The sequence below is a fragment of the Astatotilapia calliptera genome, chromosome 23 (assembly GCF_964374335.1).
Source record: "Astatotilapia calliptera chromosome 23, fAstCal68.1, whole genome shotgun sequence".
In the NCBI taxonomy this organism is placed as follows: domain Eukaryota; kingdom Metazoa; phylum Chordata; class Actinopteri; order Cichliformes; family Cichlidae; genus Astatotilapia; species Astatotilapia calliptera.
Window position 1 is genome coordinate 41,246,594 of NC_137443.1, and position 23,970 is coordinate 41,270,563.

The 23,970-nt window shown below is 42.8% G+C and overlaps 1 protein-coding gene across 2 annotated transcripts in view; it reads right to left on the minus strand.

Moving 5' to 3' along the window:
• The window catches only part of creb3l1 (cAMP responsive element binding protein 3-like 1), a 37,368-nt gene that overhangs the window by 8,194 nt on the left and 5,204 nt on the right, over positions 1–23,970 (minus strand). The window contains exons 2-7 of one of the 2 annotated variants that reach the window (XM_026158434.2): positions 14,034–14,166; positions 11,047–11,133; positions 1,781–1,935; positions 1,603–1,684; positions 851–1,047; positions 72–218 (exon numbers count right to left, since the gene is read on the minus strand). In XM_026158434.2, the coding sequence (XP_026014219.1) occupies positions 72–218; positions 851–1,047; positions 1,603–1,684; positions 1,781–1,935; positions 11,047–11,133; positions 14,034–14,166 (801 nt within the window). The remainder of the gene's footprint in view (positions 1–71; positions 219–850; positions 1,048–1,602; positions 1,685–1,780; positions 1,936–11,046; positions 11,134–14,033; positions 14,167–23,970) is intronic. The other variant, XM_080297480.1, reaches the window with a different exon arrangement.

Consider the following 23,970-nt stretch of genomic DNA (forward strand, 5'->3'; position numbering starts at 1 on the left):
TTTTGGTTAATTAAATGTTCAGTTCAGCCGTGCACACTAACAGAAGACAAAAAGGTGCAGTGCCTGCTTACCTTATTTTTGATCTTTCGTCTGACTCTCTTCAGTGCCTTCTCTTCACTCTTCGTGAGAGGAAGTTTGTTAGGTACCGGGTAACCCTCCGCAACCAGGGTCCTCTTCTCTTCTTCTGTCAGCATGAGGGGTCCCGAACCCTGCAGTTTCTGCACAGTGAAACAAGCACTTCATCAGCGCATAATGCTAATAAGCTCTCATAATTCAGTCTCTTATTTATGTCGGTCTGCTTTTAATTTGCATGTTGACAGCGAGCACACCAAAATCTCACATCTCTCTTACATTGCATTACACCCGAGAACAACACTGTTGGAGTTTGTGCGATGGTTTAGCTGTTCACGTGTTTCATTAATAAAAATGAAAAAAAGAAAAAAGAAAAATGTTGCTGACACTGAACAATTGTGAGTAAACAAGATTGGGTCACGATGGCCTCAGTGCAAATGTGATTCATTTATTCTAAGAAAAGCTGCTGAATCAGACAAACAACGTCCAGACGGACGGATTTTCTGACTTTCTGTTCTTTCAGCAAATTATGGGATGTATTTAACCCCAAATTAAGCTGATTTACAGATCAAAAATCCCAACTCTACAGTGTCTGCTTTCACAACAGAAGGGCAGCCTATGAAACTCACAGCGCTATATAAGGACACAGTCATTTGAACATTTCTTATAGCAAACACCAAACCACTGACACATTAAATCCCCCACATGCGCTGCAGAATGGGCACGGAGAGGGAAAAAAACAACAGAGGGCACAGAGGGTAGGGGCTCTTTAACTCACATGCGGCGCGGTGAGGAGGGGCGAAGAGGAGATGGCCGAAGAAGATGAGGATGAGGACGAGGCGCGACCTCCTGGCCTCTGTTGTGGTTGAGGGGAAGACGGCGGCAGAGGGAGGTGTGGGGAGGAGGGGGGCAGTGAGCCATCACTGTCGCCGTGGTTACTGCTGGGAGGGGTGGGCGGCAGCTGGAGAGCATCATCTAAAAAGGAGCGCAGCACGTGAAAGGAATCAGTGCTTCTACTTTAAACAAATGACCACTGACGATATTCATAGCTAATGTAAGTCCATTCTCCCAGACCCCAAATATTATACTGCTGTGATTATTGTGGCATATGCAGAGACAGCTCGGCAAGTATTTTTGCCCTGATTATGGTCTGCAAGGTAGTAGTGCCTCTAACGCTGGGGTGGTTAAGCCCTCATCATATTTAAAGTGAAGGCTTTTGTTCCAACAGATGTTTGAGGTAATTTATTTTGTAATACTTTAGGTGAAAATGTGCACTAACTAACTCATTCAGCTGCTCACTTCCTTCACAAGGGGTCACCACAATGGGTGGATCCACATATTTGATTTGGCACAGATTTTTTAGACCAGATGACCTTCCTGACTCAGCCATCCCAGGGATTTGTGTCTCCTTCTGGTTTCAAACCAGGGATGTTAGGTAAATGTCTTAACCACTACACTAGGAAGCCACTTCTAACATTAAAATAATCTGAGTCAGACAAACCACTATAGCACTGTGAGTGTGTCTGTTACCGCTGGGCAGGCTGAGGTACTGTCCAATCTCTCTGGGTTCATCTTTTATAGCAATGAGCTTCATATCCTCTTGACTGCACTCCTGTAGAAACAACAAACGTACCTGACATCAAAAACACCACTCATTTTATTTTTTTAAATGTTTCATCACTGAGGCAAAGGACAGATGGATGCTAACCGTGTGTTTCCATGGTGAGCCTCTGTGTGGAGGGGCAGGGCTTAATATGAGAGGCGGGGCTTCCAAAGGCTGAGGATCTAACCTTTGGCCAACATCAGGCTCCTCCTGCTTCACCAAGATAGCTGACAGGTCCTGGCTGAAGCTCCACTCAAACTCTACAGAAAAGACACCACAGACACAGGCAGGGTCACAAGGGGCTGGAGTCTATCCCATTTATCACATGGTGAGAGGTAGAATACACCCGGGACAGACTGCCAATCTGTCGCAGGCGAACACATAGTGACAGGCAACCATTAACACCTACGGCCAATACTGAATCACCAACTAACCTAAACCCAAGGCATCTCTTTGGACTGTGGGAGGAAGCCAGAGTACCTGGAGAGAATATTTCACACAGAAAGGCCGTCTTCCTGTGAAAGAACGATGCTAACCACCACACGATCATGCTCCCCTAAAGTCATCCTCAGCTTTCTTATACTGAAGTATTTAATCTGAACCAAATGGTTTGATGTGTGAGAACAACAAAAACACAAAGAAAAAGCTAAAGCAGAGCAAAAAACTGCAGAAATACCTGCAGATGTTTTCCATGTGTCACAAGGGGAAGGGGGGGAACGGGCAATCACATTGTTTTGATGTCATAGCAGTGCAACATGGGAACACCGTCCCATCTACACAAACCCTGGCAAACCCTAACCCTAACCCCCATGACTCCAATACAACCATATACATACAACCACGATTGTACCCCGACTATATGGCCCTGACTTTTGCATTCACAATTAAAGGCCACAGTGTTATTGTGTATTGGAACAGACAATCCCAACTTAAGGTTCAATCGCTAACTCCTTCTTTCAACTATCAAATGAAATACCAGTGGCAATAATGAAAAACCACCAGCAACAACAAAAAGTCTCAAGAATTCAAGAAGAGTGTTCCTATTCTTTAGAAAAGAAGGTTCTAGTTAACTGAGAAACTTGAGCAAAGTTGACCTTATTTCTCTTCAGGGAGGCTTTGCTGTAGGTCTTCCAACGGGAAGTAATTGACAGCTTCCAAATCACACTTTGAAGGAGCTCAAAATATCTGAGCTCTTCCTGACAAGGCTGGACAATGTCGTTCTGGCAACTGCGGTGCATAATTTCCCTCCAGCTGGTGTATATACCCTGAAATAAAAGATGGGCTGAACCAGCAACTCGCCCTCATTATGCTTCCTGGGAAGAGAAACAGTCGCCGCCTTTAAACACTGAAAATATGCATAATCGAGTGACCCGGCAATGAGGCGAGAGTGCAATTTCAAAGGAGGGTTCACCTAAACACGATGTGGGTATATTTCTAGAGGAGCACAGGTAAATCGTTGTTTAGTCTGCTTTGAAATCCAGAAAGTATTTTTAGGAAGTTTTAGTGTGTCTGCAGAGATGCCAGTGCATCCAACCTCCTGAAACGACCTGAGGCAAGACAAAGCTGACAAGGCCTGACTAACATCGTGCTGCTTGTTAGTGACTGATGACAGCTAATGAGGAACTTCTTTCTTTCCACTCTGACAAGCCTCATATCTTTGCTGGACTGTTTCTTTTGTCTAAAACTTCTTAAACAGTGGCATGAAAGCAGCATTCAAACCTCTGAGACTGTTTTAACTAAACATTGAAGATTTTGAGTGATCTTAAGAAAAGGGGATTGACAAGACTGTCTTCAGACGACAAGAAAAAATTCACTGGAAGCTTTGTTAGATACTGCCATGACTCATGAGGGGTGCTGAGTCAGAAGGATCCTGGGAAGAGAAGAACAACGAGTGGAAAGGATAAATAGATAAACAGCTGTAACCTCATCGACCTGTTCCTCACGTTTGCACCCCCGGGACCAGATTTCACATTCTTACCAGTACCTGAAGCAAGACGATCTAAAATAGACGTTGACTTTTATTTTTTTAAAGCCTTTTCTAAGCACAAGTTCTGCTAACTCCCACACAGCACAGTAGCCCTCTGGAGATATTTTGTCCCTGAAAGAGGGTCGGAGGAAAATCCACAAGAAAGTGTCGTGTCTCCTGAAGCCTGTCTCACAAAACAAAATGACCAAGTTAGCTGGATAACTGCACAGAACAAAACCTCAAACAGCTGTTTTGTTTGGTTACAGATTTGGTTGGTTCCAGATTTTCCAAGCTGCTCTATCCAACTAACAAGATTCCTGTTTGCGAGTCAGAATCCAGATGCTGCAATCAACAGCGTCATCTAATCCATAGATACATTACTCGGTGGTCTTTTTCTTGCAACTCAACTCTGACCTTTCCAAATAGGTGGCTTTAAAGTAGCGTTCCACCAATTTTGCACATGGAGTTCAGTTTACTCTGCATTAGAGGCAATTGTGCCAGATTCATCTCAGAAGTGTGTGTGTGTGTGTGTGTGTGTGTGTGTGTGTGTGTGTGTGTGTGTGTGTGTGTGTGTGTGTGTGCAAACGTTTAAATGGAAAACATTGAGGTGGTACTTAAATATAACGGAAAACCAAACAAAACCCGAGTCAAGCCAAGTTGAGGCACTGGTTAAAAGAAACTGTCCTTGAAAGTGGTGTGCAATAATTTATAAGTCATGTGACACTATGGTTGATGAAAGAGAAATCCAATCGTCAATTGAATGTTTAGATTGAAAAAAAAAAAATGGAGCCACTCAATCAATCCACTGTCTTCTGTTTCTCTCATTCACAATTGTATGGCAAGTTGGCAGCTAACACAGGGTGAGAGGCGAGGTACACGCCCGACAGATGGCCGATCTGATGCTAACACAGAGAGACAAACAACCATTCGCACTCACATTAACACCTATGGGCAATTTAGAATCACCAGTTAACCTAACCCCACTAAGTGCATGTCTTTGAACTGTGGGAGGAAGCCGAGTACCTGGAGAGAACCCACACAGTCACTGGAAGAATGCCAACTACACATGCCAAATGCCACACCTCAGCTTATGAAGGAAAGAAAGAAAGAAAGAAAGAAAGAAAGAAAGAAAGAAAGAAAGAAAGAAAGAAAGAAAGAAAGAAAGAAAGAAAGAAAGAAAGAAAGAAAGAAAGATAAGTTTTGTCGCTTTTTATTTCACCTAATGTCTCAGAATGGATGCATTGGTGACAGCAACCTCCTGGCCTCCCTAGTTCTCAGGAGGCTGATCAGTGCTTAGGAAGTATTTCTTAGCCTTAGAAGACAGGTCCTAGTTGTGGCTTCTTCCTTTATCTTCACCTCTGCACCTGCCCGCACCATCTTGTGCCTCTTTAACTTTGTCTCCAAACTGCTCAAACCTGAACTGTCCCTCTAATGTACCTATTTCTGAATCTACTCCTAAGAGTGAGTGAAGGTCTAAAAGTTAAAGTCTAAAAGGCTCCGCGAGCTTTCAAATGGAAATTTTCAATACAACTGTCCTGTTTATTTGAACAGCGCTTATAACCCTGGGACATACGAGTATGTCTAACCAGAATTAAAGGGTCAGCTGCACATGCTTTGAATTAAGGCCCTTTAAAGGTGAGCTGCTCCACGGGGCATAATTAGGCAAAAGTCACGCATTAAAAGTTTTCTTCCTACAACGTTAAAAGCGAAACCACGACACAACTTTTAAAGCGTTAACTGCGGGCAGACAGGGAGGAGTGAGGATGTTTCATTATGTCAGCACTGACACACGAACGCCACGCCAGTGACTTTGATGTTTGTCGCATCAAACACGCATCCTCAAGGCTCCCCTGGTGCATTGAAAGAGGGCTTTTGCTTTTTCGTGCGTGCGTCTGTGTGTGTGAACGTCACGTTAATCACATCCTGGTTTCCTAGCAACATTGTGCTGGTAAAAAACGGACTGAAGTTTACAAGCCGTGAGTGTGTGCGTGATTGGTGAGAGCAAAGAGGGGGGACGGAGGTGTATTCCCAATCAGACAGCTGCTTGCGTGCTTTTGTGTCTGTATCCTGTCCATCACTACAGCAGAGAGAGAATAAATCACATGGCTGCTGACTTTGGGCGTGTGGGTAACGCCCAAAGTCAGCAGCCATGTGAGGAATAAACACCTCAGGGCAGTGAAAAACAATGATAAGAAGCATTATGAGCTACAATATATCTAAATCTACTTGCTGCTGATTATTTGAACCCAATAGCTCAATCACAGTGGGCACAAACATGGATAGCCATTTGCTTCTGAAATCACAAGGGTCTCTCAACCCTATAAAAATCTGCCTTTTAGCCTATACTTGACTGAATGTTCAAAGCGATGCAGGCAATAGAGGGACGAATTATTGCCATCAATGGACTGTGCATTATCTGAGTTTGTACATCAGTAGGTAGTACATGAGCATAGAAAATTGGGCTTAATAAGTCCAACCGCAGCACTTCCCCCTTGAGCTGGAAGAGCTTAAGTCCAAGGCTGCAGCTAACAATCGCTGCGCTTTTATTCCTAATTTATTCAATTATTCTACACAAAAAAGGTCCTTAGGTCTGCGAATTGATGAAAAACATCCCTGTTATTACTTCCTGAAGGTTGAGGTGACATCTCAAAATATCTTGTTTTGTCCCATCAACAGGCCCCCAACTCCTCAAAAGTCAGAAAAAAACAGTTAAAAGCAGGAAATCCTAACATTTTTTGGTTTTTATCTGACTGCAGTGAAGCAAAAAGCAAATGCCTAATCAGTTAATCGCATTTTTCCACGCCACGGCATCACTGTAATAGACGTCTCTTTAGCAAGCGTAACTGCCATAGAAGTGATGATAATGATAATGTAGCTGGATAAAAACCTCCACTGGCAGTGCGAGGACCCCACCCCAAACAGCTCATTAGTCCCACTTCAGTATTTTTTTCCATGCTGCCCCGACTCCTGCATGATCTCACACTCATTACGGCTCAGCTACCTGTGAAAAATATCATTCGCCGCTAATGTTGCTGATTAGCAACGTGAGCCTGAAATGTTTTAGGAAATCAATGAGCGCACAAAAGGCATCAGGAGGAAGACAGGAATCCAGTTTTGGGGGTGGATCCGACATTTACCTATGCCACACATCCTGCCTATCAGAAAGAGTCCTCTCCTTAATGAGGCCAGTCCTGCTGCTCGCCTGAGTCTCGTTAAGCCTCCTGCCCTCGTTAAGTCCTCTAACACTGTTTTTTTTAATGAATACCAGAAGCTCTTAGCTGTTAGCCAATGCATAAGAAAATGGTCCTGAACACGGAGAGGCCACTGTGATATTTCCACTGACATCACAGTGACACACTTGTCTAAATGTAAATGTAAGGTTTAGGACAAGTAAAACCAATTGTTTCACTCTCCACGTTTTGGAATTTCGTTGAATGTTGTTAATTAAAAAAAAGAAAGAAAGCTTTATAGGTCTTCCTGTGTGGGTAAATTGCTGTAAGCTCAGGTAAGAAATCCGGCGTTAATGACCAAATGGCTCCTGGCAGTCACCACGGGGGGTTAATGGAGGCGAGGTGGTTGCTGTGTTTGATCTCAGCGGGGCAGCAGTAGCATTAAAACATTCAATGGATCAGCGCAAAAAGGAGCTGCAGTAAAACACGCAGCTTCTCTTTAACCGAATAAGAGGCACAACAACAACAACAAAGACCACACGCTGAGAGGAAGAAAGAAAGTTTAAAATGACCACAGACAATCTGTACGCTGTTGTGTTCTGCTGGAAGCAGTGCGAGTCCTGCAGTAACAACAAAGCAAGGCAGCCAAGTGACCCTTGAAGACCTCCAGAAACCACCAAACCACATTTGATCACTACTGATTTTAAGCAGCAGAGCCTTCAACTTTCAGGCCCCTCTTCTATGGAACCAACTCCCAGTTTAGATTCAGGAGACAGACACCGTCTCTACTTTTAAGATTAGGCTTAAAACTTTCCTTTTTGACAAAGCTTGTAGTTAGGGCTGGATCAGGTGACCCTGAATCCTCCCTTATTGATGTTCCAATAGCCCTAAGCTGCTGGAGACTTCCCATGATGCATTGAGTGGTTCTTCTTCACTCACCTCTTTTAACTCTCTCTGTGTTTATAAGTTAATCATTAGTTATTATTAATCTCTGCCTCTCTGTCCACCACAGCCATTCAGATAAACAATTAAATGACAGAAAAAATGATTTTTTTTCACCGTGGGCTACATAAATTTTGAATTTTTACACTGTGTTCACAGTGCAATAAATAAATAAATAAAACAGGACATTTTTGTGAATTAACAGTCTGGGCAGTCAGCTGCCAAAACTTTGGCTGTAATTTTACACATTTATTTCTTACAGTTTAAGCCCAAACAGTCGTGCTGACAGATTTCTTTTGTTTACTACAGCAACATTTCTTTATCACAAAAACTAAAAATGTGCTGGTGAAATCGCACTTCTGTTTCTTACATTGAGATAACTGGGAGATTAAATTGAAGTTAAACTTCTTTACACTAATAGAGAGGGCAGTTTCCCCAGTGTGCCTCACCTAAAATCAAAGTGGGCCGTGATGTAAAATGAGTTTGAGGTGACTGCTGTTGCAATTTGGTGCTATATAAATAAAATAGGATTGAACTGACTTGATTTGTTGGGAACCGCCCAAATAGGAGGACATCATAATCTTTTATTGTTACAGTGATACGTTGCTGTTGTAGACTGAGGCTAAGTAAGCACTAACTGATTTCTTGATTTCCATATAAACCGTAATGACCTTCCATCTATTGTGTGCTGTGTTCACTGTATGTGATGGGTACTTTAAGACAAAAGTGGCCTGGATGCAGTTCATCAGGCTAATATCTGATCTCACTTTTATCAACCACTGTGCAATTCAAGCAATGCAACATGGGTGATACTTGCTGGGGCAATAGGGGCAACTTTTTCTGGGTGTTTATCAGGACGCTTCTCGTATAAACAGCCCAGCAGTGGGTGTCAAATAAGTCTGATCTTGTCTGTGAGTGCTACATGATCCTTGCATCCACTGTTTTACCCATCATTGTAATTCTAATTGGACAGGACCTTCTTGTCCAACAAAGCACACTAAGATCCACAAATCCCTTCATTCAGAACTGACGTGCTTTCTGAAAGGTCAAAAACGTCTAACACCTCTTGGTGCTTAATTAACCTGACTCATCGTGACAAACAAGCAGCTGCTCTACTGCCGTGCTCTCGTTTGAAGCTGGAAAGGCCTGCAAGGATGTGCGCATCTTTGGCAAGGCTGCAAGGATTAGAGTTTGATTCTGGGAACTGAGATACTAGGATTTATGACCAAGACTTGCCGTCTCAGAAACATTTTAGCATGCACGCTAAATGGCCTGGAATCTCACAAGACATGTGCTGTGACCACATGTGCATTTTTTTTATTATTATTATCAAAGTCCCCTTCTCCAAACTGCATAAGCAATAACACACAGCAATGGAACTGTGCGCAGAAGTCCAACCCTGAAAAGTCATTCATGCAGCGATACCGCAGAACTTCTCAGATGCAGCAGTCTTGTCAAAACACTGCTACATGCCAATATGACAGCTAATAGTCCAGGAGTGCCACAACTTATCTGTCATTGTGAAAAGTGTCAAATCTAGAAGTGAAAATTGAGCATTCAACAAGTGGCCTAATCTGACATGCAGCTCTTTATTCAACAGGCACAGCACTGTGCATAAAACAGAGCCTAATATAGTAGCTAATGCTAAAAAAAAACTTCTTAAAAGCTTCTTAAACCGCTGAGACAACATGTACAACCAGCTGCATGCAAGACAGTTTTCTTTCACCGCCGCTGCACACAGTAAAACCCCTTTTGGTCATCCTCTCCAGTATAACCACGTTAAGGTTAAAAGGAAATGCTGGAAAACAGGGACTAAATCCGTTTTATGATTATTTATAACACATTGCTGGGTTTGCCATTTGCTTGCCAGAGACGCTTTGGAGAACTTTTTAACATTCATGCAAAAGCAGAGAAGAAGACAAGATGTTGTTGTCCTAAAAGAAAAGCAAAGCAACATTAACATAGTCTTGCAGCGTCTTATTTTTGTGCCAGTGTACAAGCGGAAAAGGCATGTTAGGGCACAGTTGGTTAAGCGATATTGTACCATTTCCCTTTAAAACTTTCGAACGCTGCCTCTAGAGTGAAATATTAAGGCACCATGCAGCAGATGCGGGTTGTAAAATGCATGCATGCACATGTCCAATAACAAATGCATACAACGTGGGTTTGTCAATGTGTGTGTGTGTGCACCATATGTGAACTGATAGTGCTCCAACTGCACAGTGAAGAAATAAAGAAAAGAATATCCACAAAGTACCATGAAATCACAACTAAGCAATTTTTTTAATTGTGCAATATCAAATATTTAATGCTGTATTTCTTTTCCATTTTCCTGTTTGGGTTTGAATCACTGTGCAGATATTCATATTTTGTTTGAAGTTTGGACCGACCGGAGTGACTGTCACTGTAAACTGATTTATTCAGCCTGATATGACTTCATCCTTTGTCCCTCTCTCTTTCTCTCTCTCAGGAGCAAAGTATTATCTGTCCATCAAGGATTGTGCTTTTTTTTTTCAAGAAATTGTGGCATTTTGGCAGTGCAGATAATTTGATATTTATACGAATGAAGTGGATTTTATTGGATTACAGGAGACAGAGAAGCAAAAGAAGATAAACAGGCATCAGAGAGACAGAGAAAAGGAGAGAGAACGAGAGAGATAACCTGACAGAAGAGAGAGAGAGAGTTTCCGCTGGCTCCGGCTAAAGCTGCAGATTTAAAACCATACGCTTGTCATAGTGTTGTGTGCGTCTGTGTGTGTGTGTGTGTGCGTGTGTCTGTGTGTGTGTGTGTGTCTGTGTGTGTTAGGTGGGCAGGGCTTAGCTGGAGGAAAGCTGCTCATACTGGGTTCATACAGCAGGATCCCCGGGACAAACGGAGAACAGACAGCACCCAGACAGACGGCGCGAGAGCGAGACAGGTAGAGACGCAGACAGGGAGGGTAGGGATAATGAGGAAGATGAGTCAGGAATAGACAGAGGAAGGTGAAGAAAGCAGGACTCAGAATATGCAACATTTCTCCTCAACTTGCACACAAAGTGCAAGTGGATCGTTAAGCCATTGATTATATATGACAGGATTGAGCCAATCGAAGTGCACGACAGTTGACAGGCAGCAGAGAGGGTCAGGCTGCCTGCTATGTGTTATATCAGGCAGAAACCTGAGCCAACCAGATAACCAGGGGACAGCCAGCGTGATAAAGAGCCAGACTAAACATCAGCAGGAGAGCTTTGCTTGGCTCTGAGCGGTTTAAAAAGAAGCCAAGGCTAAGAAATAATGAAAAGATCAAACTTACCAGAGTCTTGGTCCATTTTGACTGACAGGGCTGGGCTCTGGGGGGCTGAGTCTTCACTCAAGGAGTAGCTGTGCTCTGCTTGAATATCTGTGAGATTAACAAGGCCGTCTCACAAGGATGGAAAATGTAGCAGTGCAAGCTCTGTGTGTGCATATTTGAGAGCTTTCTCATCTTCTGAGTCAATTGTTTTCAGTTCCAATTTTTAAAAAGATTTCAGTCACACTCTCTGTCATGTAAATACAGAGTTATAACATGACAGCACGATTACAGAAGGAAGCCACAAAGCCAGTTCAGTGCCCGACACCTCATGAATGAGCGGTGTCACTGCAGTGCTCTTCCGGTCTCTTGGCTGCATCAGTGATAGCTATTAAGACATATCTTGTCATTAAGGCCTTAATCGATGATGATCATGAGAGCACGGGTTCCTCATGAATGCTGCCCCTCAATATTCATGATTTTCTTTAATTAGACAGAAAAATCTGCTGGGAACTTCATGATGTCCAAGATTTAAGACTCTCACAATTACTCCCAGTGCTGTGCATAAGTCTCGAGCTACCTATCATTTCTTTATAGTTTGCTTCCAAGGAGCGATAGTTCTCCAAGGTCTTTCAACAATTTCCCTTTGGCTCCCTTTTGACCTATTATCAGTCCAGTCATGACTATTGTCACAGGAATGTTTTGTTTATTAAGCCATGTAACAACTCAAAGGATGAACCAGTGTTGATCCTACAAATAAAAAAAAATGTAGCAAAGAACCCATTTTAAATTGTATCTTTAGGCACTTTGTTGCTAGGAGACTGTCACAAAAACACATCATTTGTTCCCATTTCTTCATAGTTAAATCTATGAAGAATGTCAACAATAACACAGGATTAAAAAAGTATTGTTGCACCAACAAGCTGATTCCCAAAGAGGTATTAGCTGAAAATTTGCCATATCTCAACATGAAGTTGAGTGTATCCTTAAAATCTTGAGGAAATAATTGAGAACAAAAGAAGAAGAAGCAGACCTAAAAAAAATCACTTTGGATGAACAGTATCTGCAACTCATGTCCGTAGGAAACAGGAAAAATCCAGCAAAGACCTGACACAGGACCTGAGAGATGATACTGAACTTTTAGGTGATCAGCTATTGTTCAGCGAAGGCTCATTACAAATTGTCTCAGTGGAAGGATAACAAGGAAGTCATTCTTAAGAAAGAGAAATGAGGAGAAAAGGCTGACATATGCCAAATTACACAAGAACTGGACTGAAAATCAGTGGCAACAGGTCTGATGGAGTGATGAATTCAAATGTGGTTAGAATCATTGTCAGGATATGTGGAAGAGGTTATGAGAGAGGTACAACAGTGAGTGTCTACAGTCATCTGTAAAACACGGTGGAGGCCCTATCATGGTTTGGGGCTGAATTTCAACCAGTGGTGCTGGAGTTCCTGCCGAAACTGATGCAATTATGACCACAGAAATGCACCATCAGATTGTGATTCACAATGCAATACCATCTGAAAAGCAACTAATCAGGAACAGCTTCATTGTTCAGTATGACAATGATGCAAAACACACTATCAATGCAGTAAAAGCATACAGTACCAGTCATGGATTGACCTCCCCAGAGCTCAGGCCTCAACATTACTGAAACTGTGTGGGAACATCTTGACAGAGGACAGAGGGAAAAGGCAGCCAACGTTCAAAGAAGAGGTTTGAATGTCCTTCAACAAGCCTTGAGAACTATTCCTGAAGACTACTTAAAGAAATTAAAGGAAAGCTGACTAAAAGAGTTCAGAATAAAGGTGGTCATGCCAAATAGTGACTACCAAACTCATTAGAATAAACTTTTCCAGAGTACTAAAAGTACTATTTTCTGGATAAATGTATACATTCATGATGCTATGTACATATCCACATGTAGTACATATACATATGTCCATACATAGTGAGAGTGCTGTTAAGACTTTAATGTAAAAGTGACTCAGGCGTTCTTGAGACATGATAATAACATAACATCCTGCTTTTTGTCCTTTCTTCTAATCATTCTAATGACTTTGTGACTATGGCAACGACTAACAGTGACACTCATTTGTCTCAAGTGATGAGCTGATGACAGCTTCCACAGGCTGTGAGCGCCTATTTTGCAATAACTTTGAGCTGATAAACAAGATCCAGTAACAAGTGAGTTTAATCTGTTCCGTTCCACAGGCAGGAGTTCTGGAAGTCAGACTTTGGCAACAAAAGCTGGCTCTCATATCATGAAATTTGAACTCTTGGGCACAGAAGGAGCCAGCGCTGATGTCAGAGAAGGCTTTTGATTCAACCCAAGTAATGAGACTGGGGACTTTTCTCCCCAAAGGTTGGCTAAAGCAATGATATGGTTGCCACAGTTGAGCTAGTTCTGACCTTTAGACAGGTTTGAACGGTGAACTTCTTACAGTGGCTTTTCCCATAACCACAGATGTGACTGGTTCCAACTTTCTAACTTGTGCCCAGCAATTCTGGCCCTGGCGCCAGTCATTTGGTGAAAATGCATGAAACTGGTTCTAGAGTAGGCACCAGGATTGGTGCTTCATTGGTGAAAAAGAGGTAAATGTACAGTTCTGGGCTGCCCTCAATGAACAAAGACCAACAAAAAAAGAACTGCGGTGCTCTCTTGAGTCGCGGCTCCAGACATCTGTTATTACTGCGCCAAAGAAGAGTACAAAGAATGGAAACACACAGCAAATGAATTGCAGCAACTGGCCTTAGCTTACAGTTCAATAGCTATTGTCATCATACCAGCATACGTAAGTCCAACCTGGTGCTGTACCCATGTGTATTCGATCCAAGGATCAATCAGTGCTCCTGGAATTACTGGTGATTACGGAAAACAAGTGAGAACTAAACAACTAAAAGGGATGATACGGAGCAAAAAAAGCCCAGCCATAAGGAGCTGTGTGTGGGTGGGTGTGACAGGTGGATTTGGATTATCTCTCATAATAAAACAAGAGGAGCTCACCTGGGCTGCTGTCCATGTCAATGTGTAAAAATGAAGGTCTTTCTGCCAGTAGGGGTCGCTCTAATACATGGTCGTCGAAGAAACTGTTAAATAATTCACTGCTGAAGTCGTCCATCTGGTCACCCGAGAAAGGCTGGAAAACATATACAGAAACAGACACAGACAAAGGAGTATTTAGCTGACGTTACTTTATAAAACCACTCTGGTACAATGAACCTCATGCAATTCAGCGTTCAATGAAAAGCACAAGGATAAAGACAAGGGAAGATGGGCTCAAGGTATGGCGCTCAAATGCTTTTCTTTCTCCAACCAACAGTGCAAATCTGAAAACATCCAGCTTTCAGTGATATAAAAAAGACAAAAGTGGCAACCTTAGATAAGCTGGGACAAGAAAATAGCTGGAAAATTACTTCATTTTCTGCAAATCGACTCATCAAATAATGGACCTATAGTTTCAGTTCTACGACAGACTTATCTCTCAGTGTCAGAAACAAGACAACATAGGCTGTGTTGATGACACGAAGAGTCAGTCAATGGGAAACAGCATTGACAGATTAATCCTCTAGTCTGGATGAATGAGTCACTGAGCAGAGAGAGACGGTGTTCTGGAAGCAAGGGACAGCACGGTGCTCTGATTTCACTGGTTTATGCACACATAAATACGCACACACACACACACACGATATGAGTCACCCTGGTCTTCAGAAAACATGGGAAAAGCTGAACCAAAGCCTATGCGCACATACACATGGGTTGGTTGGAAACCCATCAACACACTGCTTGGAGGCTCTTCAGACACAGTGACAGAAATAACTTGATTTAATTAGCAAGAAACACAAAAGTTGATTTACATGTTTTATTCCTGGAAATTAGCTTAAGCGAGGCTCCCAGAACTGCCAGAAGTGTCACAACAGATAAAATCAGTCCAGGAGCAACAATAAAGACATGATTGGGACAATAAATACAAGGCTTACCTCAATATTTCAAATACTAACAATGGATCATATGCACGGAGGGAAAGGGCTTGTAAGAACTGTAAGAAACCGACTGAGGGCTACCAACGGAGCTGACATAAACACTAAGTTTTAGAGCACATTTTAAATTTGATAGGTAAACATTACTTTCTAAGCGTTCCTGTTATGATTAGATTCCCGTGTCTGTCTATTATGGGGGAATTTTTTTCCCCCTGTGAATTAATACTATCAGATAGAGCTCACATGAGCAATTTACTTTTAACAGATTTAACCTCTTCAAAAGTATATCTGACTTTTATTAATTGGCTTTATTCAAATGTTGCTGAATGTATCCATCAAAAAACATAAAAAAAAAAAACTCTGCAGAGCTCGCTTAATAACCATGACTGCATTTGAAAGTGGGGGTGGAAGTGTATTTGAATGTCTGTGAAGGTTCTCAGTCATCCAGGTCATCGTAGTCAAAGGAGCTTGCAAAGAAAAGCGTCTGGACTTCTTTAAGTTGCTTGAAGACGTTTCACCTCTCATCCGAGAAGCTTCTTCAGTTCTGAGCATTCCTCGCTGCACTGTACAGCACTGTCCAGCATACAACTGTATGCTGTACAGTGCAGCGAGGAATGCTCAGACCTCTACATTGGAGAGACCAAACAGCCACTTCACAAGCGCATGGCACAACACAGAAGAGCCACCTCCACAGGACAAGACTCAGCAGTCCATCTGCATCTTAACCCTTGTATGGTGTTCGGGTCTGTGAGACCCGTGTTCAGTTTTTTTCAAAAGAAAAATTAAACAATTAATTATTTTTTCACGTGTAAATGTGTTGTGTCTTTCCACTCACTCCACTTGATTATAACTGATTTATTTATAACATTTTATATAAAAGAAAAACGAGAAGCACATTAATTCATAAATGTGATCTAACAAAGGTAAAGGGAAAAAATTAACCATGTTTGCTGTTCATATGTCTTGTAATTGGGATGAAGTAAACATCTGTTGAGTAATTTAACATAAAATTGTTTGATAGTGTTAATTTGGAAAGCCAAAACTCTAGCGGGTCCACCAGACCCATGAACACTGGCTGAGTAACAAAAATACGAACACCACACAAGGGTTAAGGATAAAGGACACTCTTTCGAGGATGCCAATGTTCACATTTTGGACAGAGAGGACAGATGGTTTGAAAGAGGAGTGAAAGAAGCCATCTATGGCCACTGTGAGCGACCATCTTTGAACAGAGGCGGTGGTTTACGACACCAACTCTCTGCCATCTATAATCCAGTTTTGAGTTCCCTTCCCAGACGCCTTAACGCCCACTCACATCCTGGGCCATCTGACCTCAGGAATTTGCATGATAAGGTGGGGCCAGGTTTCACAATGAACACACCCGAAACTCTGGCTGATTGGGACCCACACCCAGTTTCACACCTTGGCTCAGGCGATTAGAGGATCATCAGGGGGTCCTTTTGTCCCTCTGTGGGGGGTCACTCCCACTAGGTTTATATCTGGGACTCTCCACCATTTGACCTTAGAACTGAAGAAGCTTCTCGGATGAGAGGTGAAACGTCTTCAAGCAACTTAAAGAAGTCCAGACGCTTTTCTTTGCAAGCTCTTTTGACCAAGTGTATTTGAACTTCGGGGTATGTACTGATGAACGGACATCCTCCTTCAGGATTTTCTGGTAAAGCGCAGAATTCGTGGTTGCATCAATTACAGCAAGTCATCCGGAAGCAGCAAAGCAGCTGCAGACGATCACACTACCACCACCATGTTTAACTGTTGTTATGGTGTTCCTTTTATGAAATGCTGTGTTAGTTTTATGCAGACGTTACGGGACTCAAACCTTTCAAAAAGTCCAACTTTTGAATCATCAGAATAGTCTCTCAGACGATCAGGATTTTTTTCAAGATGAATCATGAACTTTGACCTTAACTGATGCAAGTGAGACCTGCAGTTCCTTAGATCTTGTTCTGGGTTCTTTTGTGAGCTCCTGGATGAGTCGTCGATGCACTCTTGAAGTCATTTTGTTAAGCAGTCATCTCCTGGGAAGGTTCACCACTGATCCAGGTATTCTCCATTTGTGGATAATGGCTGTCACTGTGGTTCACTGGAGTCCCAAAGCCATAGAAATTACTTTATAAGCCTTTTCAGAATGATAGATGTCAATAACTTTGTTTCTTATCTGTTTCTTTAGATCAAGCCTATTTCACTTTATCAGACATGTTGTATTTAAATGATTTCGTGACTCAAGAGGACTGGCAGCAATCAGGACGGAGTGTGACTGGTGACATTAAACTCAAGTTTCTAAGAAAAATGTGGTTAATAACTGTTAATTCATGATTTAACAATGAGGGAAGTTACTTTTTTCACAGGGGGACAGTTAGGTTTGGAAGTAGGGAGGAAGGTTCGGGATTTGGAGGTTCAGCAGACATGCAGCAGATGTACAGGTGCAAATGAAAATTTTAAAGATCTCTGCTACACTGAGGTGCTCCGGGTGGCCTTGACAGTAAGCCAGGAAATAGTCCTGCACACAACAGCAACTGTAATTATATGTATTTCTGTCCTATATCAACACATGCATCTTTTAAACCCACCTACGCATGTGTGAGTCATGGTCCGCTGGAGTAAAAAAAAAAAAGATAAAAGGAAGTCCATGAACCAGATCAATTTTTGTACCTGAACCTCAAGGCTCACTGAACCTCCAGGCAAAAAAGAAGTGTGTACATACGCAAGAACCCGAATGATATATAGCTCACGCTATGATATGAAAAGTTTAGTTGGTTCCAAATCAGCGTGCAAACAACAGCGCAGTTTGTCCAGGACGGTGGCTCCATCAAATAAAAAGCTTTCTGTTCCATATTCACATTCTCAATGTCGCTCTCTTTTAATCTTGTGTTTTGAATTCATCCATACTTTCACTTCCTTTACTACCTATCCACCTCTGGGTTTGCCCTATCCTAAGGCAAACGACTGGGTAAACCCTGGACAGGTTGCCAGAAAGGCAGACATGAACCCAGAACCTTCTAGCTACAGGGAGACAGTGCTAACCACTACATGACTGTGCTGCCTATTATAAACTCAGCAAACTCCTTCTGTTTATAGTCATGCAAATTCCAATAAAAACGCAGTCGCTGCTTAGTGCAGTTGAAGCCAAGACAGCATAAGCCAAGCCTCAGGTCAAAAACATCTATGAACAAGAAGTAAAGTCAAGGTTTCTGTAGCAGTGAACCTGCGGGGTCTTGGCCACCCGTCGTCCTCCCTGTGGCTTTTGTGCAGTTTTCCCGAGGTGCAAAGTCTTTCACTGCAGACCTCCTGCGGTAAAGGACTGTGTTTAGCAGGGCCTGGCGGTTGCTCTTTTGACATGGATGGTCCAAAACACCCTCTAGTGTGAACCTAACTCAGTGGTGAAATACAATGCAGAAGGTGCAGTCATCTCATCATTTTCCCTTTTGAATATAACTCATGTATACAGTAATCCAAAATGACCAGATATTAGCTCATATCTTAGTATCAGTCTAGCATACACTCAGTGATCCTCTTTCACATGTGCATACTCGCCCATTCATACACACATACAGGAATAGCATATGCATCGTGACAAGAGAAGCCCTGTTGCACTAAATGCCATCAAAATATCCGTTTAAGTAACCTCGACACTGCCCCTATAATACTGCTCCATTAGGGAATATAGGTCACATTTAAAACCACCCTATTCAAAAACAAATCGAGAAAAGTTTCCTAATTGCGGTCATAATGGGAGTGATGTAGAGAGAGGGACAGAGAAAAAGCAGAGAAAGGTCCATAATTGAAGCATTATGCATCTAAAATTAGTTCTAGTAGCTGCATTAGCTCAACAGTGCAGCCAATATGTGGTTTTCTCTTTATTCTGCTATACTGTGTTGGGTTTTACTTCATATTTGTCTACATTTGGCTTCAGTTTTGCATTCAGCTAGAAGAGCGACTCTATTTTTGGGAGGTTGGTTTGTTTTCCACTTGCTTACCTCCAACACACCTGGAGCCTTCGATGCAGCTCTCACCCAATACAAGCACAATCCTGTGTGAGGTTAATCTTTTGCTTATCCATCACCTGGCATTGGGTTGATGTATGCGCGGCCACGCTGACTTTTTTCCCCCCCTGCATCCTGCACATTCAAGTATTCTGGCTGATAAGCCTTTTTCCTCTTGTGGCTGGACATGTGCAGACTCCTTTCACTAGAAAAACAATGGGAAATCTGCAGTTTCAAGACTCGGCTAAGTTTCATCCTTCCAGGTAAACCTTAAAGGTAAAAAAAACCTGGAGGGTGAATTTCACGTGCAATGGAATATGCTGCAAGAGGGGTGTGGCGATGACAACTTAAGAAATCTTTCATTTTAATGTTAATAAATGTTTTTCCAGTTTGTGTAGAGTGTAGATGTATACACCACAATACTGAGCCAAACGTAATAACTGAAATAATCAGATGCTGCCAAAAGTCCCTGCATCTCAACACAGCAGCAGCAGCAACAACCTCCTTTACAATCAATCATCCCTCACACCACCAGGTGAAGAGCTGCTGACACAAATAAGACTCTATGGAGAAAGCCAAGCTGTTGTTGTGGCAGCTACAGAGTTAACTTGTGGGCCACAAGTAAATTTATGCACGCAGATAAAGCAATGTTTTTGTGCCCCACCAATCCGTTTTCAGACTAAAGGTCAATATTCAGTTGATAATTTCTCTGAGCTAAATGCACCGATGCTAATCTGCATCACACCTGCACTACCTGACATTCAAATGGCAAACGCACCGGCAACATTTCCCATTCCTAGAACTGCCTTCTTTGCAATTAATTTATTATCGCAATGAACTGTTTTATCATCTGTACCGAGAACACCCTGTGTAGCGCAGCCACACTAGAAGAATACTTTTATTATTGGGGAGCTTAATAAACACAGAGTGTCTTCGGGTTCGATACTCGATCCTCAAAAATCTGCATCCGTGAATGGAGGAGCCGAAGTCTGAACCTGTTATTACCTGAAACGCTTCCCCTCTCTGCTGGGAAAAGATCCACTTTAGAGAAGAAAACAGTGTTAAAAAGCAGTTGACAAGTTTTATAGCTCATTTCAGGGCTGATGTGTCATTAGAGGGGACAAAGCTGAGAGATAAACCACACAAAGAGAACTGGGAAAGACAGAGGTATGGGGTAATTATAAATGTAGAGAGCAGCTCTGCTATGCCTGTAATTAACCGTGTGGAGTCTTAACACATCTCTCTCTTCTCTCTTTCATTCAGCTACCTCGCTGGTTCAGGTGAAGATGGCAGAAAAAAAATGGACTAAACTGCCTAGCCACTAGTCAGCGGTAGTAGAGTTCACAGGCAAGAAGAACCACCTCCTATATCTTTACGAGGACTGAAAGCACAGACTTGGATCACTGAGGCCAAAAACTGTATGTCATTATGGAGGGAATACAGCAGTGGAAAGTATCGTAAAAATCTTCAGAACAACATGTAAAAGGCCAAAGGAAAATACACTGAAAGAAAAATATCTTTATGAAGTCATGTAGCCTTGTAAACTGTCACTGACAATCATTTGGATTTGATCACAGGCTTCATATAAAAGTTGGATGTAGCCGCTGTGACGTCCCCCAGCGGTTTGTGGACTACTGTGTTGAGGCCTCCCATCAAGCATACTGGCTGTCACCATGAAATTTAGATGAAATGGTGGAGCGCTACGTTTCTGCTAACTTTAGTAAACTTGTTTAGCAAGGTGCAAGAGACACAGAGACTGATACCTGCTATTAATGTTGACAAAGGAGATTTACTTACTTTATAAAAGGAATGTTTTGAAAGCTTAAGCCCTTTAATTTACTAGATAATTGCATTCAAATTCACCAGCACCACAGTCTGTAGTCCTGTTCATTGATTCAAATTAGCGAAGCTACAGCTCACAACTGCAGCCACCTGTCAATCAAGTGGGCCACGCTACTCATTAAGTTAAATGCACAAGTCATATAGAGGTGGTGAGCTCACACTGGAGTGGTTCAAGTGATAATAATAACAACTGTACGGCATTAAAACATTCACAGCAGGTGGGATATCCGGTCTTTAAGTGATGGCCTGATGAAAGGATAGTTGCAGATTTCTGTCAGAATCTGCAGATTATGCAGTACAAATAAAATGTTAACGTTTCTCCAACGTTGTCTTCCCAGCAGTTTCACCGGATGGCCAGGAAGCGTTCACGATGTCTTATCGGGCGCTTCTCCGGCGCTGATAATTCAGCCGTCGACACGAAATATCATCATGTGGTGGCCTCGCTGGATCCGCTGTCCACCTGCTGTGTGATGACCCTCCTCCAGGATCCCCCCACCCAAAGGAAATACACCGCTCTCAAGGCGCTGCTGCTGTTGTGCTACTCCCTCTCAAATGCAGAGCTGCCCGAGAATCCCTCTCTCGTGCCTGGATGATGGTACCGCACTCAAGCTTATGGAGAGCACACCGTCCTTGCTAGGAACGGATGACGGCAGATTCCTCTTCACACGTCTTCCTCCGACAGTTGCCGGTGCGAGCTGGCCTCGCCAACTCCCCGCTGCTGGCTGTGAAGGATTACCACTCACTTGCAGAAGAAGCGGATCGCATTCTCCTGGCTACTAGGAGGTTCGGCATCCAAGCAATAGTTCCTGACTCACCAATGGCATCTCCCGCGCCCCCACCGATTCTCAACGACTCATCGATGGTGGCTGGGATGGTGGCACCAGCGTGCCTTTGCAGTTTTAAGGCCGAGGGAAACTAGTCCGCCAGCGCTCTGTAGCGGCCGTGACCGCTGGGGATAAGGAAAGGCTACTCTTCATAGAGAACTCATGCTCAGGGAGTTGACTCCGGCTCCCAGAAGAGCCTCGGGAACTCTCGTGTCGTCTTTGCATACCTTCACAATGGTATATTATTTCATCTTAAAAAAAATTGGAGATTTCCCACATACCACCAGAGAGAGCCGGACCACACTTTTATGAAGACTGAGATAGTGTAAGGAATTTGGTCAATTGAGAGAAAGTCGATGCTTCTCCACATTGAAGGGAGCCAGTTGAGGTGGTCTGGGTATTTCACATGGACATTTCCTGGACGAGGTGGTTGGGGCATGTCTTACTGGGAGGAGGTCCCGGGGCAAACCTACAACACGCTGGGGGGATTATATCTCTTAGCTTTCCTGGGAACAACTTAGTGTCTCCCAGATAAGGTGGAAAAGGTGGCTGGGGAGAGGGAAGGCTGGGAGTCTCTACCTAGACTGCAACCCCCACGACCCAGACCCAGATGAGTGGCAGAATGGAATGGATAGATACATGGATGTTATATTGAAATTCACTTCCATTCAGTTGTCCTGAAAGGGGAATTCAGCAAGAGAGAGAAAAATCTTATTTTTTACTGTAAACATGTTTATTTCTGCTCTAAATTTGGACATTTTAAAAAGGAAGTCTATGGAAAGTCACATCCTGTACCAACCTCAAGTGGCCATCTGTGATGGCTCGACTTTTAAGTCTCGAGGTTTGAATAGAATAGAATAACTTTATTATCCACATCAATGGAAAATTGTCTTCGGGTCCTCAAGCCATAAACAAATCAATCAATTCATACATACACACATATAAAATTGGCACTTGGATTTGATGAATAATGTTTATAATGGCCTATGCAAGAAAGTATTTTTTGTGTATCATAAGTAAATTAATAGGTAAAACATAATGACTACTTGTAATCAAAGCTTCCAGACTTCATTAATCCATGCTTTAGCTAATCATGAAGTAATACAACTACTATTAAATGTATCAAACCTGCTGCATTCTGCAGGGATACAGGGAGTGCAGAATTATTAGGCAAATGAGTATTTTGTCCACATCATCCTCTTCATGCATGTTGTCTTACTCCAAGCTGTATAGGCTCGAAAGCCTACTACCAATTAAGCATATTAGGTGATGTGCATCTCTGTAATGAGAAGGGGTGTGGTCTAATGACATCAACACCCTATATCAGGTGTGCATAATTATTAGGCAACGTACTTTCCTTTGGCAAAATGGGTCAAAAGAAGGACTTGACAGGCTCAGAAAAGTCAAAAATAGTGAGATATCTTGCAGAGGGATGCAGCAGTCTCAAAATTGCAAAGCTTCTGAAGCGTGATCATCGAACAATCAAGCGTTTCATTCAAAATAGTCAACAGGGTCGCAAGAAGCGTGTGGAAAAACCAAGGCGCAAAATAACTGCCCATGAACTGGGAAAAGTCAAGCGTGCAGCTGCCAAGATGCCACTTGCCACCAGTTTGGCCATATTTCAGAGCTGCAACATCACTGGAGTGCCCAAAAGCACAAGGTGTGCAATACTCAGAGACATGGCCAAGGTAAGAAAGGCTGAAAGACGACCACCACTGAACAAGACACACAAGCTGAAACGTCAAGACTGGGCCAAGAAATATCTCAAGACTGGTTTTTCTAAGGTTTTATGGACTGATGAAATGAGAGTGAGTCTTGATGGGCCAGATGGATGGGCCCGTGGCTGGATTGGTAAAGGGCAGAGAGCTCCAGCAAGGTGGAGGTGGAGTACTGGTTTGGGCTGGTATCATCAAAGATGAGCTTGTGGGGCCTTTTCGGGTTGAGGATGGAGTCAAGCTCAACTCCCAGTCCTACTGCCAGTTTCTGGAAGACACCTTCTTCAAGCAGTGGTACAGGAAGAAGTCTGCATCCTTCAAGAAAAACATGATTTTCATGCAGGACAATGCTCCATCACACGCGTCCAAGTACTCCACAGCGTGGCTGGCAAGAAAGGGTATAAAAGAAGAAAAACTAATGACATGGCCTCCTTGTTCACCTGATCTGAACCCCATTGAGAACCTGTGGTCCATCATCAAATGTGAGATTTACAAGGAGGGAAAACAGTACACCTCTCTGAACAGTGTCTGGGAGGCTGTGGTTGCTGCTGCACGCAATGTTGATGGTGAACAGATCAAAA